General features: G+C 36.8%; 1 protein-coding gene across 1 annotated transcript in view; it reads left to right on the forward strand.

Moving 5' to 3' along the window:
• The window catches only part of Col9a1 (collagen type IX alpha 1 chain), an 83,107-nt gene that overhangs the window by 44,337 nt on the left and 22,911 nt on the right, over nt 1–15,859 (forward strand). Inside the window, exons 22-32 of the mRNA XM_076860050.2 lie at nt 931–984; nt 1,123–1,176; nt 1,307–1,360; nt 1,787–1,840; nt 2,840–2,884; nt 4,137–4,190; nt 4,278–4,331; nt 13,038–13,091; nt 13,709–13,780; nt 14,261–14,296; nt 15,013–15,057. Of these exons, the coding sequence (XP_076716165.2) occupies nt 931–984; nt 1,123–1,176; nt 1,307–1,360; nt 1,787–1,840; nt 2,840–2,884; nt 4,137–4,190; nt 4,278–4,331; nt 13,038–13,091; nt 13,709–13,780; nt 14,261–14,296; nt 15,013–15,057 (576 nt within the window). The remainder of the gene's footprint in view (nt 1–930; nt 985–1,122; nt 1,177–1,306; nt 1,361–1,786; nt 1,841–2,839; nt 2,885–4,136; nt 4,191–4,277; nt 4,332–13,037; nt 13,092–13,708; nt 13,781–14,260; nt 14,297–15,012; nt 15,058–15,859) is intronic.

Here is a 15,859-nt window from a genome sequence, read left to right on the forward strand (position 1 = left end):
CAGACAAAAAAAAAAAAAAAAGCCATGCATTAGTCACTTATACCATATAAAAAGTAGAAAAGATGTGAATCAAATGGAATTCATGACTATCAAGGTCTTTTGGTCTGGCGAAAAAGGATGTAATGCAGTGAACAACTTCAAGATTAAGTGCTAGAACATCCGATAGAGATAGTCCATGTAAGAAGACCTTGTGAAGGTTGACCTGGAAAGCCATTCTAGGTGGGAAAGGCAGCAAAGTATAGGAGGGTACAGTTGGTGGCATGGAATTCATGGGTTATCATAGAGGCTGTCACTGCCTAGGGTGGAGAAGTGTATGGAGAGAATGAGATTGAATAGGTAAGGTAAAACCACCTTTTGGAGAATATTTGATGCCAATATAAACAATCAACAGTAACAGGGAGCCATTCAAGATTTTGAAGTAGTGAAGCAACTAAAAAAAAAGCTGAATTTTAAGGAGACACATCCTCTTACTTATTGCCTATACCATATATTAACATTAGTTGGATAATTTTGACAGAAACCACTATTGCTGAGTGGGGAATTACATAACATGGAGAAAATATTAGCAACTAACCCAACCCTCAGCCACCATAGCAGTCAACGAGCTATGTAGATGTAGTTACAGATACCGTTACCTATAGTATGGAACTTAATTTATTTTATATATATATATCCCAAAAGCATAGGACAATTACACATGGAAAATGAAAAAAAAGGACATGCAAGTCTCAATTATGCCTATGTCAATATCAATTTTTAAGGTTATTTTTTTTTTTATAAAAAGATTTCTTGAGCTAGGCATCCATTATAGATCAAAGCCATTGTAGGGAAAGAGCAATAGGTAGATAATGTGGATGATGCTTTTTAATTTTAACAGATCTATCAATAAGTAATTTTTGCTTGTGTTAAGAAAATTTAATTTTTGTACAGGGTGATCAAGGACAGCGAGGACCTCCCGGTGAAGCAGGCCCCAAGGGAGATAGAGTGAGTCCAAATTAGTCTTTATACTATGAGCATCCTGCTTTTCAGTGTCATCTGCTGATTTTGCTTATCTGTTTGACATGTCCTAAATATTGTGATTATTGTCCATGTCTTGTTTATGCTTCCTGTCCTGCCCTACAGGGGGCTCAAGGTCCTAGAGGAATTCCCGGACTCCCTGGACCCAAAGGAGACACGGTATGTCTAGAGCTCTAGTCATCAGGCACATTTTTTCAGTGATTGTTAACTTTTAGTAAAACTTTAGAAAATAATGTAGGGACGAAGAATGTGGCTTTTTCCAACAGAGTATTTCTTTGTGTGTCTTTAGGGCTTGCCAGGTGTGGATGGCCGAGATGGGATACCTGGAATGCCAGGAACAAAGGTAGCTGTGTGATTCAGTCACTCATGAATGGGGCTGTTTCTGGCCTGACCAATGGCACAGTATTTCCATTACATCATCACCAGGAGATTTATTTAGCCAGCTTTCTTTTTTTTTTTTTTCCTCCTTTTAATTTTTTCAATCCAGTGTCAAAGAGAAAATTCTTATTAGAATAGTATACTTATTTGCTTGCTTTTAGGAACACAGGAAAATTGCCCCATTGATCGTAGAAGACTGAGGGATATTATGTTTTGATTGAGTTTATGTCCCGTCTTCTACCTTGCCACCCTCTTGCTGAATTGTAAAAGTCCACATAAGGTCAGCTGTGGGAATAACCCTTTACTTAAAAAGTCTATACGCTTTCTTAAAAATAATATAGCAGTTCATATAGGTTCAAAGTAATTAAATGTTTGTTCCCCCCACCCCAAGGGTGAACCAGGGAAACCTGGACCTCCTGGTGATGCAGGATTGCAGGGGCTACCAGTAAGTATTTGATTCTTTAAATATTTGTTGGTTTATCCACTTTAAATGTATAAATGTGGAGGGAGAGACATGTTATGGAATTTGATGAGTTCTGAGGAAAAGATGATGTTTTACTTTAATATTTTTAGTTTTATACTTTTGTATTTTTATTTCCCTGATTAGCTGGTATTCTCTAATAACTATAAGTAGAAAGCTTTAATTTATGTTTTGGATCCCCTCTTCTCTGTTAAGTTTGCTGTCTTCCTTACATCATTGCACTAATCCTGAGCTCTGGGTCAGCGCCATGTGTGTCATCCTACCTTTAACCAGTCTTGACTTCTTGTTAGCAGGGTTGAGTCATAAGAGGTTGAGTGGATTCTCTGGGAGACAAGTTATCATTTTTGGATATGTCCCATTTTGAAGCATTCAAATTGATGTTTCAGCAAATCAATGTGATTGGAAATTTATATGGAGTGTATTGCATGTATTCTTGACTCTTTGAAGGCAAATCTTTCAAATTAATAAAGGTTATTTGATAATATCAAGGACTAGCCCCCAGTGTTAGGACATCTGATATTTTTGAAATAATCTGAGGTTATTAGGACTCCTGGTAACACCAAATCTTAGCCTAGCATCCTTTGGCTTTCTCTCTCTCTCTCTCTTTTACTGTAAAGCCCAGAATTTTCAATAGGCTCTCATTTTATTCTGTACATAGAACCATGTTATTTCCCTAGAGCAGATGTCCAGGTCATAAGAACTCCTGTTGACCTGAAAATGGTACCCAATTCTAGTTTGGAGGTTCATCCTTTAGAGTAGGGTTTGCTTTCAGAGTGTTCAATCTTATACATGAGATACAGTAAAATAAGGTCCTAAACACTGTGGGTAGTTCTGTAACTGTCCAGAGATTGGGAACCAAGTAGCATCTCCCTTATACAGTCTCTTAGCAGTGTACAGTGGACTTGGCAGCTCACAGATTCTCAGAGAAGTGATTAAACCCAAATTCCTTGTGCATTCTTTTAGGGTATACCTGGAATTCCTGGTGCAAAGGGTGTTGCTGGTGAAAAGGTAAAAGATTAAACTTTTAAATTAATATTTTCTTTATTATTTTATTAACATATTTTCTTATAACTTTTAATATTTTAACTGCCTTTTATTTCATATTTAACCCCAGGGAAAAATTAAAAAGTAAAAGCTCTAAGACTTGGAATGCTAATCTTTTCCCCAGTTGCAGAGAGTTGTTTAGACTTTCTTCATAAAAATGTCATCCTTTGTCAGGTTGAAACAGGGAAAACTTAATTGTTCCTGGCTACTTAAAAAAAAGAAGACATTATAAAGCCATGTTGACTTGATTCTTAAAATTTTTAATAGCGTCAGCATGAGGTAAAAGGGCTCAAAAACGTGTATTGGAGGTGGAAATGGTAAAGACATATAATTAATATTGTGAAATACTGAAAATATACCCATGAATGTTATTAAGATAATTTAGCTTAAACTAAAAAGATATTAGGCACTTGTTTACATATTGGTCAACTTGTTTTTATATTCTATGCATAATTAATGTGCATCCAATTAAAAATAATAGGCGAAGGGCTGGGGATATAGCTCAGGGGTAGAGTGCTTGCCAAGCATGTGCAAGGCCCTGGATTTGATCCCCAGCATTGCAAAAGAAATACAACAACAAAACAAACTAAACAAAACACAATAGGCAAAAGCAAAAACTAAAGTGATAGCTTTGCTTTAGAAGAAAATAGATAAAGCATGAATGATATAGAAATAGGTCATTGTTAGAGCATGTGAGTACAGACCTTCTATCATAGTGGTCCACAGCATCTTAAGCAGAGGTGGTCCCTAACAGGCAGGCCATGAGAGATTGATGATGGAGTTGGTCTTTGCAGACATGTATCTTTCCCTGAAGCTTGCTGGCAGAGCTTTACTAACAGCACATCCCCTTGTTTCCTCATGTTGACTTGATTCTCAAAAATTTCAGTAGTCTGATGTGAGCTAAAAGGGGTCAAAGAAGTGTATTAGAGGTAAAAATGGTAAAGGAAGTACATATATAATTAATATTGTGACAAAAGAAAATCCTTGCATTGAAGGGATTCTTTTCAATGAAGGCTAAAGACCTTTCATTTGTTGACATGTGACCTTAAATACATGGTTGGTACTAAATCTGCATTCTGCATCGTCCTGAATACTCAGTCTGAAATCAGGAGATTAAGGCTAATAAAATATAAGCAATTCCTGTCTGGGTGAGGCAGATTGATGATTAGGCTTACTTATAGTTGGAATTTCTCTGAATGTTGCATTTCACCTTTAGGGAAACACAGGTGCTCCAGGGAAGCCTGGTCAATTGGGAAATTCAGGCAAACCGGTAAGAAGCCTTTTGACTTTTCTGTCAGTTATATCCTACTGTTATCAGGAGTTGTTGATTTTTTTTTCTCTGTCTTTCTCATAACAGGGCCAACAGGGTCCTCCAGGAGAGGTGGGACCTCGAGGGCCCCGGGGTCTTCCTGTGAGTATTCCCTTTCTGCAGGGGCTTCCCTAGTTCCCTGCTGGGCTCTGCCATTTGTTCATCCACACACAATTGCCTTCTGGTGTTTGAGCACATGGTAGTCTAGATGAATGATGAAATAGGAATGCTACTTTGATAGGCAGTATTTCTTTTCAGAAAATGGAAAAAAAAATGAGGCATTTAACAGAGGCACGGTAATTGTTTCTGCTCTCATCTCATGTTGAAGGAAATATTTTAGTGCTGTTAAACAACTTTATCAAGGCACAATTCACATACTATGTAATTCACCCATTTAATCAATATAATTTATTGCTTTTTAGTATATTCAGAGTTGTGCAAGCATCACAACAATCAATTTCAGAAAATTTTTCACTTAAGAAAGACATCCTGTACCCATTTAGTCATTCAGCATTTCCTTCCAATCCCTTCAGCTCTATGCAACCAGGAAGCTATTTTCTGTCTTTATAGTTTCACCAATTCTGGATATTTCATGTATATGGATCCATAAAATATATGACATTTAAAAAAATGCTTGTCTTTTCTCACTTGGCATAATATTTCTATGTTCATCTATGCTGTAGCATGTATTGGTACTTCATTCCTTTTTATTGCTGAATAAATGTTTGGCCATTATGAGTAATGCTGCTATGAACATTTCTCTACAATTTTTTTTTATGGACATATGTTTTAATTTCTCTTGTGTACACATCTAGGAGTAGAATTATTGGGTCAGATGGTAACTATGTTTAACTTTTTGAAAATCTGCCAGACTTATGTGAAAGTTTATAAACTTGTCTATTTTATAGCAGATACAGTATTTCCTCCCTATACACTATTTAACCCTTACAGAGGGAATGTTTAGAATATAAAACATCATGAACTTAAATTTGATTTTAAAAAATGCTCTCTGGTCTTCAGTTATACTTTTTACTTTCAGTCTTCTGGATAAACACAACAAAAAATTCCAAGTGAGAACACAGAAATATTTCTAAATATCATTGCTACTTCTTTTAAAGCATTTCTTAAATACGTTGAATGAAGACTTCGTGCTTGAAAGGAATGAATGTTTCCAGCTGTCATGTGGCATGAGAGTGGGATTTTTCCACTTCTTAAAGATGTTTATCAACTGACATCTACCAAGTAGTTTCTTAAAGTTTCTCTGTGGCCAAAGAAACCAGCTTCTACTCCTAATTGTGTTCCTTGCTTGCTCAATTCTCGTTTTCTTCTCTTTTACTTAGAACTTGTGATTTTCTAATTAAAATGCTTTCCATAAATAAACTGTAAAGGCACTGAGGTTATAACCAGGTCACATTTCTAAAACAATATAAGATGTTACATGACTAGTGTGGGGAGATTGCACAGTGTGGGAACATTAGAACTTTGAGAAAGTTTACTATTACATCAATTATTCACTATATTGAGCAGAAAGCTGTGTGTAGTATAAGAAACATTGACCAAGCCCCCTGAGTATATCAGGACCATGCATTGACCACAAAAAGCCACATGCAGTAGAGAATGCTTAGCTGGTTGCCACGGGACATATAAAGCAATGAAGAACTAGAAGTAAAGTATCAGATGGGGATTAGGGTAGTTGATTTCCTTATGTGAAGTGAGATGGATCAAGGAAGATGTGCTAATTGGTTTGGGGACTGAGTTTCAGGTTTTGGCTTTTGAATTTCTGTAAGAGTCTAAGTTCTTGCCATTATTTCCTGTCCCTGAGGCTCTAAGTTTTAGCATTGTTCATCCATCACATTTCCCATCTTCAGTTGGACCTGTTGACTTTGTCTTCTTCTTAAGAGATCTTATACTCTGCTTTCTACTTCCATTTTCACAACACTGGCGCAGGTCATTACCTATTGCTTGGATCATTACAATTGTCTTCTGATTTGATTTCTCAGCTCTAGTCTTTCCTCTATTACTAGTGCTTCTAATAGGGTGCTGTTGGTACTCTGGGTTGCTTCTTTTCTTCAAGACTCCTGTACATTGCAGGGCATTTTGAATCCATGGCCTCCTCTGTAGAGTATCAGGAACATCTCCACAGCCATCAGAACAAACCAAAGTACCGAACATGCTTCCAAAGGCCCTGGGAAATAATGTTGCTCGGTCTCTACACACTACCATGTTAGTCTTTCCAAAGTACATGTTCCATCATCACTTCTTTTTCTATTTAAAAATCTTCAGTGGTGGGATTGTGGTTTATTGGTAGAGCGCTTGCCTGACATGTGTGAAGCACAGTTCGATTCTCAGCACCACATATAAATAAATGAATAAAATAAAGGTCTATCAACAACTAAAAAAAAAAAAAAATTAAAAAGAAAAATCTTCAATGATTTGCTACTGACCGGAAGAGAAAGTCTAAAGTCTTAGTGTTATTAACTTCTTAGTTTTAATTCTCATTTCTTTTTTAAAATTGTTTTTAGTTGTCAATAGACTTTTATTTTATTTATTGATATATGGTGCTGAGGATCGAATCCGGTGCCTCACACATACTAGGCAAGCACTCTGCCTCTGAGCCACCACCCAGCCCCTAATTCTCATTGCTGTCTGGTTCAGATCTTGTGTCAGGTTGGGCTGAATTACATGCAAATTTCCAGATACTCTGCATACCACTCAGCCTGCCTGTTTTCTTTTGTGTCAGACTTTATATTTAGATGGATTTCTTCTCCATTTTCCTGACTCAACAATCCAGGTGCCTACTTAGATGTAATCGAAACATTAATTCAATCAGTTAATGCTCTACTGCCCAGATAGAAGTGATCTCTTCTTATCCTGAACTCTACAACCCTTTACCACTTTGTTCCTCACACTGAGGTGACCGCAGGAAGGCAGAGGCATGTGTAATTCACTTTGTCTTCTCTATATCTCTTTACTCAGGGCCTGCCTTAAGCTAGTACTCAATAAATATTTCTTGAAATGAATTGAATCGAAGGTATAATAAATCCTGCTATGCTGCTTTCAATGGTAATAAATTTTTCAGAAAAATGTCACAATAAGTTATAAATATTATAGTTCTGGACCAATGTTTTAACACCAAATCTTCTTACTGACAGTGCGTTTCTTGTCTCATTTTACATCATTGAGCTTAATTTTGTACAGAAGTTCACGCATTTTTCTACTGTGCTTCACAAATTTGGTCAGTTTTTCCTGCAACCCTCAAATCAAGTAGAAGGAAAGAGAACGTATTTCTAGTGTTTCCTAGGAGTGAGTCTTTGAAATTAAGTGATATACCCATCAACCTTTGCTAATTCACAGTAAAAAGTATTACTTAAAAAATTTGCCCCCTCCAGTGATTTTATATAAGCACCTATATCTGCCACTTGGATCATGCTCTGACTTTCTCCATCTTACCACTTTCTCCATCATGGTTTATACTTGATCTGAGTTTCCTGGCTCAGCGTCGCCTGGCCTCTGATCCAGTTCTATTTTTCAGTGGTTCTTAGTCCATGTCTGTCTATCCGGCTTCTCAGAACTTGCCTGTGCTTTGCTAGGTGGATTGTTTGCTCTCATGGTTCTGATTGGGGTGAGCAGTGATCAGCTTTCTGAAGACCATATACTCTATAGAAACCTGTTGCATTTCTCTTCAAGTCCTTCACCCCAACCCCAACACAATATCCTTAAACACAGAGGTCCCTGTCTGGTATGTTGTTGAATGATCTGAGTTGCCAACCCTCCATCCCACCTAAGCTTTGGCAATAATTTGTGAAACTGATGTTGTGTGTGATGTTTAGATTTTAGACAATATGAGGGAATATTTAAACCTAAACTAGAAGAGAAATAAAAATTGTATATGGTTATAAAATTATCACTTTTAAAGTTATCATTTTAAAATCATTTTTGAAGTTATCTTTGATAACAAACATAAAAGTTATTATTGCAGTAGAACTAACATGATGTTCCAATGTTAATATGAAAATGGATTTGCAAAAGCAACAGAGTAAAGGAATCATGATTGATCTTCTGGGCTCATCAGCATCCTTTTTTGCCAGAGAGAGGCACTTAGTGTATAGAATTGGCTAAGTGTAGTGATTTATAATTTTTCACTTCTAAAATTGGTGAGGTACTAAAGATAGTATTCATTCTGCAGCTAGTTAGCATTTTGGGTAATTCAGCAAATGTGACAGTCATTACAAGTTAGAATATGATGGAATAAAATCCATTATTTTTAGAAAGAATTCTGACAACATAAGTATAATTAAATTTTCTGATTTTCCTGTGATCTTTCAAAGGTCTAATAGTTCCATTTCAAAAGTGAAGCCTTCAGCTTGAATTATTTGTCTGTATTTAGGAAAATTAGCACCCAGTGCTTGTTTATGAAGAAGGTGCCTGCTTGGTGATCAGTGATGTTGACAGACACCAGAGACATGAGGACTAGAGACAGTTTTTTCAAGCAAAAAAACTGCTTTTAAAGAGATTGTTTTAGTTAGCCTTTCTCGGTGCTGTGACTAAAGGACCTGACCAGCACAATTATAGAGGAGGAAGAGTTTATGTGAGGATTCATGGTTTCAGAGGCCTTGGTTCAGAGAAGGCTGGCTCCATTCCTCAGGGTTAAGGTGAGGCTGAACATCATGGAGGGAGACTGTGGCAAAGGGAAGCAGCTTACCTCATGGTGATCAAGAAGCACTCTCCAGATACAAATATATACTCAAAGCCATGCCCCAATTCCCACCTCCTCCAGCTACACCCTACCACTTTAGTTACCACTCAGTTCATCCCTGTGGGGGGCTTAAATCACTGACTGGGTTAAGACTCTTACAACCCAATCATTTCTCCTCGGAACCTTCTTGCATTGTCTCACATGGGAGCTTTTAGGGGACATTGCACATCCAAATAATAACAGAGATTAGGAAGATTTGAAAGGCAAAAAACATTTAGTTAAACATTTTGTTAGAAAACTTGTTTTGTGTGATTTCTTTAGCAATTGACTGGGATAACAATAATAACTTAACACTTCTAGAGGGCTGGTAATGAGCCAGGCATTGCTTTAAATCATTTATGTATCTTATTCAGTTCTCACAAAACCCCTATGAAGCAGATACTGCTTTTATTCCGTTTTATAGATGAGGAAACTTAGGCACAAAGAAGTTAAGTTACTTGCCTGAAATTATGAGCTGATGTCTGGGAAAGCCTGTTTTAAACGTTGAAATTGGGATCACATTCCTAACTTTATCTCCTCACTCTTCATGCCTTGGCAGCCCAGTCATAGCTCTGCAGCATGTATTATAGTTGCGGTTCACTTGCCAAATTATGACACAACTTTTGACAATTTGTCAAACAACCCAAACAGATTCCTAGGTCTTACCCCAGACCCAGAATCAGGAGCAGAGAGGGCCAGATAACCATAGGGTATGGAGGATGGAGTGGTGAAGGACATCCAGTGCAATGTCTTGCTGAAGAACTCAGGGACTCGGTCATAGTTGGGATAGTGGGTTTGCATCTTTTTAAAAGCCTTGATTAGTATCTTAAATAGGACGAATTGGCAGATGTGCCTGAACTTGTGAGAGATGTACGTGAAAACAGAGCATCCAAAAGAAACATGGAGTCCTTTGTTATGGTCTCTCATTTCTAATGGTAGAAGTTTGCCTTTATTCTGGCTCCTTTTGAGTCTTTTGTTATGAACAGGAAATTAATATTTCTCTCTCTCTCTCTCTCTCTTTTATTTATTTTTTTGAGACACGGTATTGCTGTGTTGCTCAGGATGGTCTGGAACTCCTGGGCTCGGGAGATCTTCCCACCTCAGCCCCCTAATAGCTGGGCTATTAGTTGCTCCATTACACTAGCTTTCTAATCAGAGCTCTTGTTGTCATAGGTCTGTAAATATCAGCCAGGGTGAAGACTAGCCATTCCCCTGTCAGCCTCCAGTGCCCATTCCTGAGAGTGGGGTTATCTCCACAGCTGCTAGACTTAAAGAGATTTATCATTTATTTAGCATACTTGTGGTAGTCAGGACCATGGCTAATTACTCCTGGTAAAATGTGTTTAGATGAATCCATGTTTTTAGAGATTACTATTTAAATTTTGACTACTCATCATTATCTTAGCTTCGTAGATGAACTTCCAGAATTTCAAGAAGGAATTCAGGTTTTTGAAGTACACAAAAATTGCAATAATGACCATCAGATAATCTTGCCTTAATACTTTGTTCATAAATGTTTGGTCACTGTTGTGAAAATAAAAAACACTGTTTTTCACAGAGGGATGGATTCTATAGAAATACCTACATTTATGGGCATGGTGGTGCATGTCTGTAATACCACCAACTTGGGAGACTGATTCAGGAGGATTGCAAGTTCGAAACTAGCTTTGGCAACTCAGTGAGACCCTGTCTTAAAATAAAAATGAGTGATGATGTAGCTCAGGGATAGAGTACCCCTGAGTTCAATCCTCGGTACTTCAAGAAAACAAAGCAAACCGAAAAAACCATTTGGAATGGCCAAGGTTTTATAAGATGGAAAAAAAATTAAAATGAAGAATCACATGTTGTCTTTGCAATAGCAGAGGAGCTCATGCCCGCAATGTCACTAGCCCTACTCCTGGTCCTCTGTATCGGGCTCACATGGGTACACAAGCTCAGCAAAACAGGCTGTCAATTATGGGGCCTCTGAGATATTCCTAAGGCCTTCCACTGGCTTGAAAATGCTTAGGAAGTGAAAAATAAGAACTTAAGAAAAGCAGAGAAAATAAGTGTCCAGCAGAGAAAATCTTTGTCTTTGGAAAGATAATTGATCCTACAAAAAAAGCTTATACAATCCTACATTTTAATTTAGTCTTTTGGTTCATGGAAAGGAAGTTCACTAATCTTCTCTATTTTAGATAAGATAGCATAATGATTCATTTATTTAGAAGTGAATATTTGAGGTTTTGTCAAGAACTAAGCTTTCTTCTTCTGATATTATAATTTTTCCCATCAATGACTATCAATTATTTGTGAATTAAAGTCATGTCTTTTTAAAAAAAATATTTATTCTTTAGGTATAGTTGGACACAGTGCCTTTATTTTATTTACTTATTTTTATGTGGTGCTGAGGATTGAACCCAGGGCTTTGCACATGCTGGGCCAGCGCTCTACTGCTGAGCTACAACCCCAGACCTAAAGTCATGTTAACTCAATGACATTTAGGATACTAATTATAATGGAGTTGAGAAATTATGTAAAAATGTCAACAGAGTAGATATACTGAAGGAAGTCTGTTTTGAACTTTGAAGTTCTAGGCCAAATTAATGGTGTAGAATCCAATCTTTATAGATGGCTAGAAGAATCTATTGAAGTATCTGGTTTTCGTCTAGATTGACATCCTTTCAGCATCCATCCTCACAGGGTACTGCCTCTGATTTCCAAAAGGCACATGAGGGTTAAGTACCAGTGTATCATTCAAAAGTCATATACCAGTCAGGTTGTTAATATAAACATTTTTGAAAGTATTTGACACACATATTTTAAATTACCTATAAGCCATATGAAATGACTACTATGAAATTATAGCTCATAGCCACAGACTGTTGTAATTTGGCCAACTGTTCTTAATTCTTTAGGGAAATTGAAAATTCAGAAGGTTATGGATTTTGGCACCTGTTTAATTAAAGAAGAATGAATAGCATATGGTTCAGAACAGAATAATCTTTTTTTAAATACTTTTTATTATTTTATTTATTTATTTTTATGTAGTGCTGAGGATCAAACCCAGGGCCTTGCATGTGCTAGGCGAATGCTCTACCACGGAGCCACAAAATCATTTATAAATATTAAGCATTAAAGTGAAACTGTCATTTGAAAGAAAAATTAACTTAGAGTAGTTGTTTTATTTATATGTACACCATTCAGGAAATGTGATTGTTTACCCAGTAGCCTCAATGTTCAGCTTAGTTGAACACATGTTAGAAATAAAACAAGCTTTTACCAGACTGCATAAAAATGTATGAAGTTCTTGGAAAAAAAAAAAAAGGTGAAGAGTTAATGTGTCTCCTTTTCTCAAAAGTTTTGAGATTCAAATAAAAATTTGAAAACTAGATTTTTACATAAAAAACTAAAATTGGTCCACAAAAAATAAAATTAGTGTTGCTTTTTTAGTTTTCTTCATCATGAATTGCACCTTTCAAGGTCTGTTTATCTTTGTACCTAGTATTTAGAGCAAGAATGAGTAAAAGTAAATTTTATCTCAGAGACTTTATATATTTTTACCATCTGTGTCTTTTTGAGGTTGCAATAATAATTTAAAGGTAAACATCTCTATCTTGTGCTTCCTTTTTTTACTCTTTTTGAGGTAAGAGAGTATTTGCCAAATGTTGCTTCTTAGACCAGAAAATTTATTCTGTGTTTCAGATACTGAAGAATTCCAAATTAATATGTACTTAAAGCCTCAAGAACATATAGTCTAAGGGATAAAACATGTATATAATTAGTCATAATATAAATCAGAATGTCATTTAGAGGCTGACAATTACTATTTGACATTTCATGTATATGAGTCAGATATTTCCAGTGGTCTTAGCCACAGTGGATAGTATTAGGGTGCCCAGTGAAAGATGCACACAGGGGACTGTGTAGGTGGTCCATGTGATGGTCTCTGCCTACAGTTGATGGATAGGGGAATAGTTTGAAGACTTATATTGAAACAAAAGCTTAGGTAAAATGTTATTTTATTTATATGGTAATGAAGTGTTTGATTTTGGCTACATGCCTAGTTGACCGTGATATTTGTGTTTTCACAGGGCAGCAGAGGAGAAACAGGACCTGTAGGATCCCCAGGCCTACCAGGTAAACTGGTAAGTAATATTTCCAATATGCAGACATTTGTATGCTTTCTACAAAACAGAGTACATTATAAAAAATAAGCCAGGAGAGAAAAACAGTTGACAAAGGGTCATTTAATAAGTTATATTTTATTTCCATTGTTATGTGAATGTGTAGAAATGTTAATGTGAAATTTTAAATTATACCTAGGATATCCTCAGAGGGTTTTAATGAGAACAGTTTGTAGTATACATTTTAAAACCCAGAGAGACATGAAGTGCCACCTTTGGCCTCTGGTTATTCTTGGAACTAAGGAGGATTGTAGGTGAATGCTGTCTTTGACTTCTTGTGCTGTGCTTGTTTACACAGCAAGAGAAGCAGCAGTGCCACTGCAGGGGCTTGGCTGAAAGAGCCCACTGTTGCCAGGAGTGCAAAGGGAATTGAGGACTTCAGGTGGGAGGGAGGGCAGAGAGGACTGGCCCCTCTTCTCCTGAGAGGGTGGGAGAGAGGCAAACCAGAGGACCAGAGTTAAACCGACCACAGTGCATCTATTTTAGATATGAGTCAACACACCCAAGGCCATGTCTGGCTTGTGAGCTTCCAGCATTGCAGTGACAGTGACTCTAGGGACTTTGTGTTTGTTTTCCAGGGATCTTTTGGTAGCCCTGGCCTCCCTGGCTTGCCTGGGCCTCCTGGACTTCCTGGAATGAAAGGAGACAGGGTAAGATGTCCAACACTGCAGAAAGTTCCTTATTTGGAAGGGTGATTTGTATTATGTGGAGAAAGCAAGGCTACTGTTGGCTCAGTGAAGAACTTTCCTAGAATTTATCATGGAGTTGTCAAAAAAGGTTAAGAAGCAAAACCAGAATAACTTATGAGAAGGAAAAAATAAAAAGCCTGAGAGAAGTAAACATTTCAGTTGTGATCATGCATTATATTTGGTTCTAAATTTATAGTCCTGTTAGCGAATTGTATATGGATGTGATCCTACAATGCCCTCAGTTGCCAGAGGTTTTTGAGACAATTGGAGCATTTTCAGGTTTTCCCTGGTTCTTATTGGGAGGTGAGGAGTGGAGAAGTTCTCTCCAGTCACGTTTTCCACACTGGTGCTTATCCATGCGCCTAGAATGTGGGTTGGTTCATTTGAAATTACATAAACAGCTCAAAATATATTAAAAGGCCTATATTTTCTTCATTACAGGGTGTATTTGGTGAACAAGGTCCAAAGGGTGAACAGGTAAGTTTTAATATTTGATTAGTATGAAATGCAGTGTCTGAATGTGCCATGTCACAACCAGGAGGGACTGGCTTGCTTATGGATGTGATTAAAACAGTGGAGACTTGCAGCTTTTTCTTGGTGTGCAGTAGACTTATCTGTTTCAATAAGCTGGAGCCAATGACTGCTCTATCTCCTGGACTTTATACTGTTCTCCCTTTGGAAAGAGTAGCCCTGTCTCTGACTCACCAAGTAGAACTCTACTTACTTATGTAAACTCTAGTTACTTATGTCTGAGGGAGCCTTCCATGGGCACATCATAATGTTTAAATTTTTCCTGATCAAAACCTCAGCAAATATTCTATGCATGAGTTATGCTTATCATTTTCCTTGGGTTCCTTTGTCTCTTCTAAGAGTCCTTTTTTAGGGGTTATTGAATTACAAGATTGTTACATAGGGTTGCTAATTTAATTTAATAAATTGAATTAAATTCAATTAATAGTTGAAATTCAATCTCAACTTCTGGTTTCTCTCTAGACTATTTTTGTTGTTGTTGTTTTGTTTTGTTTTGGACTAGCAATCTAGATTGGAAAACGACTGCCAGCATTTTGTACTGCTGCATGATCCTGGGAGTATCTGGGCATGTGTGAATGATTATTAATGTTGACGGGTTAAAGTTGACCCATGGGACTAAGACACTAAGAATTTAAAATGTGATCTCTTATTTTAATTTTTAGGGTGCTTCTGGTGAAGAAGGTGAAGCAGGAGAAAGGGGTGACCTTGTAAGATTTTTTTTTTTTTCTGGTTAATGAAGGAACTTTACAGATTTTGAGCTGTAGTGGAAATGTGTATTATTTTTCTTCTTTTCTGATATTGTTTTATTCTCACCACCTTCTTCAAAAGCTAAGATGTTTCTTCTCTGAGTTAAAAGACTCTCAAGATTGTAGCCAAGATCAAATAAAGCAGAGAGAAAACGGCCCACAATTGATAAATCTGACTTGAAACTTTTGGAAAATTCCTTTATAGTTGGTGAATTTTCTTGTGGTTTTGTATCTCTACATTCAAGGTGATTCTTATACGACTATATGAAAGTCTATGAATGGTACCTATCATAGAAATAAAATTGAACATTTATTATAGTTAGGAAGCTGAGGCTTACAAACGTGACCAAGGGCACTCTCTCTACTCTGAAACCCTCCAAAGAAGTGACCTCCATCTCCAAAGAGTGACACTGCTAAATCTCCAGAAAAGCAATAAGATAGAGAGCAAAGTTATCTTTACTGCTAGAACTGCTTAGTTTGCTGGCTCATCATTATAGTTTTGACTATGTTTTGGTCCTTTGGGGTCAAGGTGATAGATTTCTCATGAAATAGAGTTAGAGAGCTTTTAGTACAGAAAAAAGTTCTGATAATGTTGTTTTATTCAAATTTTCAGGATTTAGAGTAAATGTAAATGTAATATCTGAATTGCATAAAGCTTTCTAATTGTCAAATAAATTCATAGTAGAATTATTCTATTTGATTTTCTGTTGAGTTTGTTCACTTTATGGACTAAGAACTCTTAAAATAATTCTGTTTGTAAAGG

This window comes from Callospermophilus lateralis, chromosome 6 (assembly GCF_048772815.1).
Source record: "Callospermophilus lateralis isolate mCalLat2 chromosome 6, mCalLat2.hap1, whole genome shotgun sequence".
NCBI lineage: Eukaryota > Metazoa > Chordata > Mammalia > Rodentia > Sciuridae > Callospermophilus > Callospermophilus lateralis.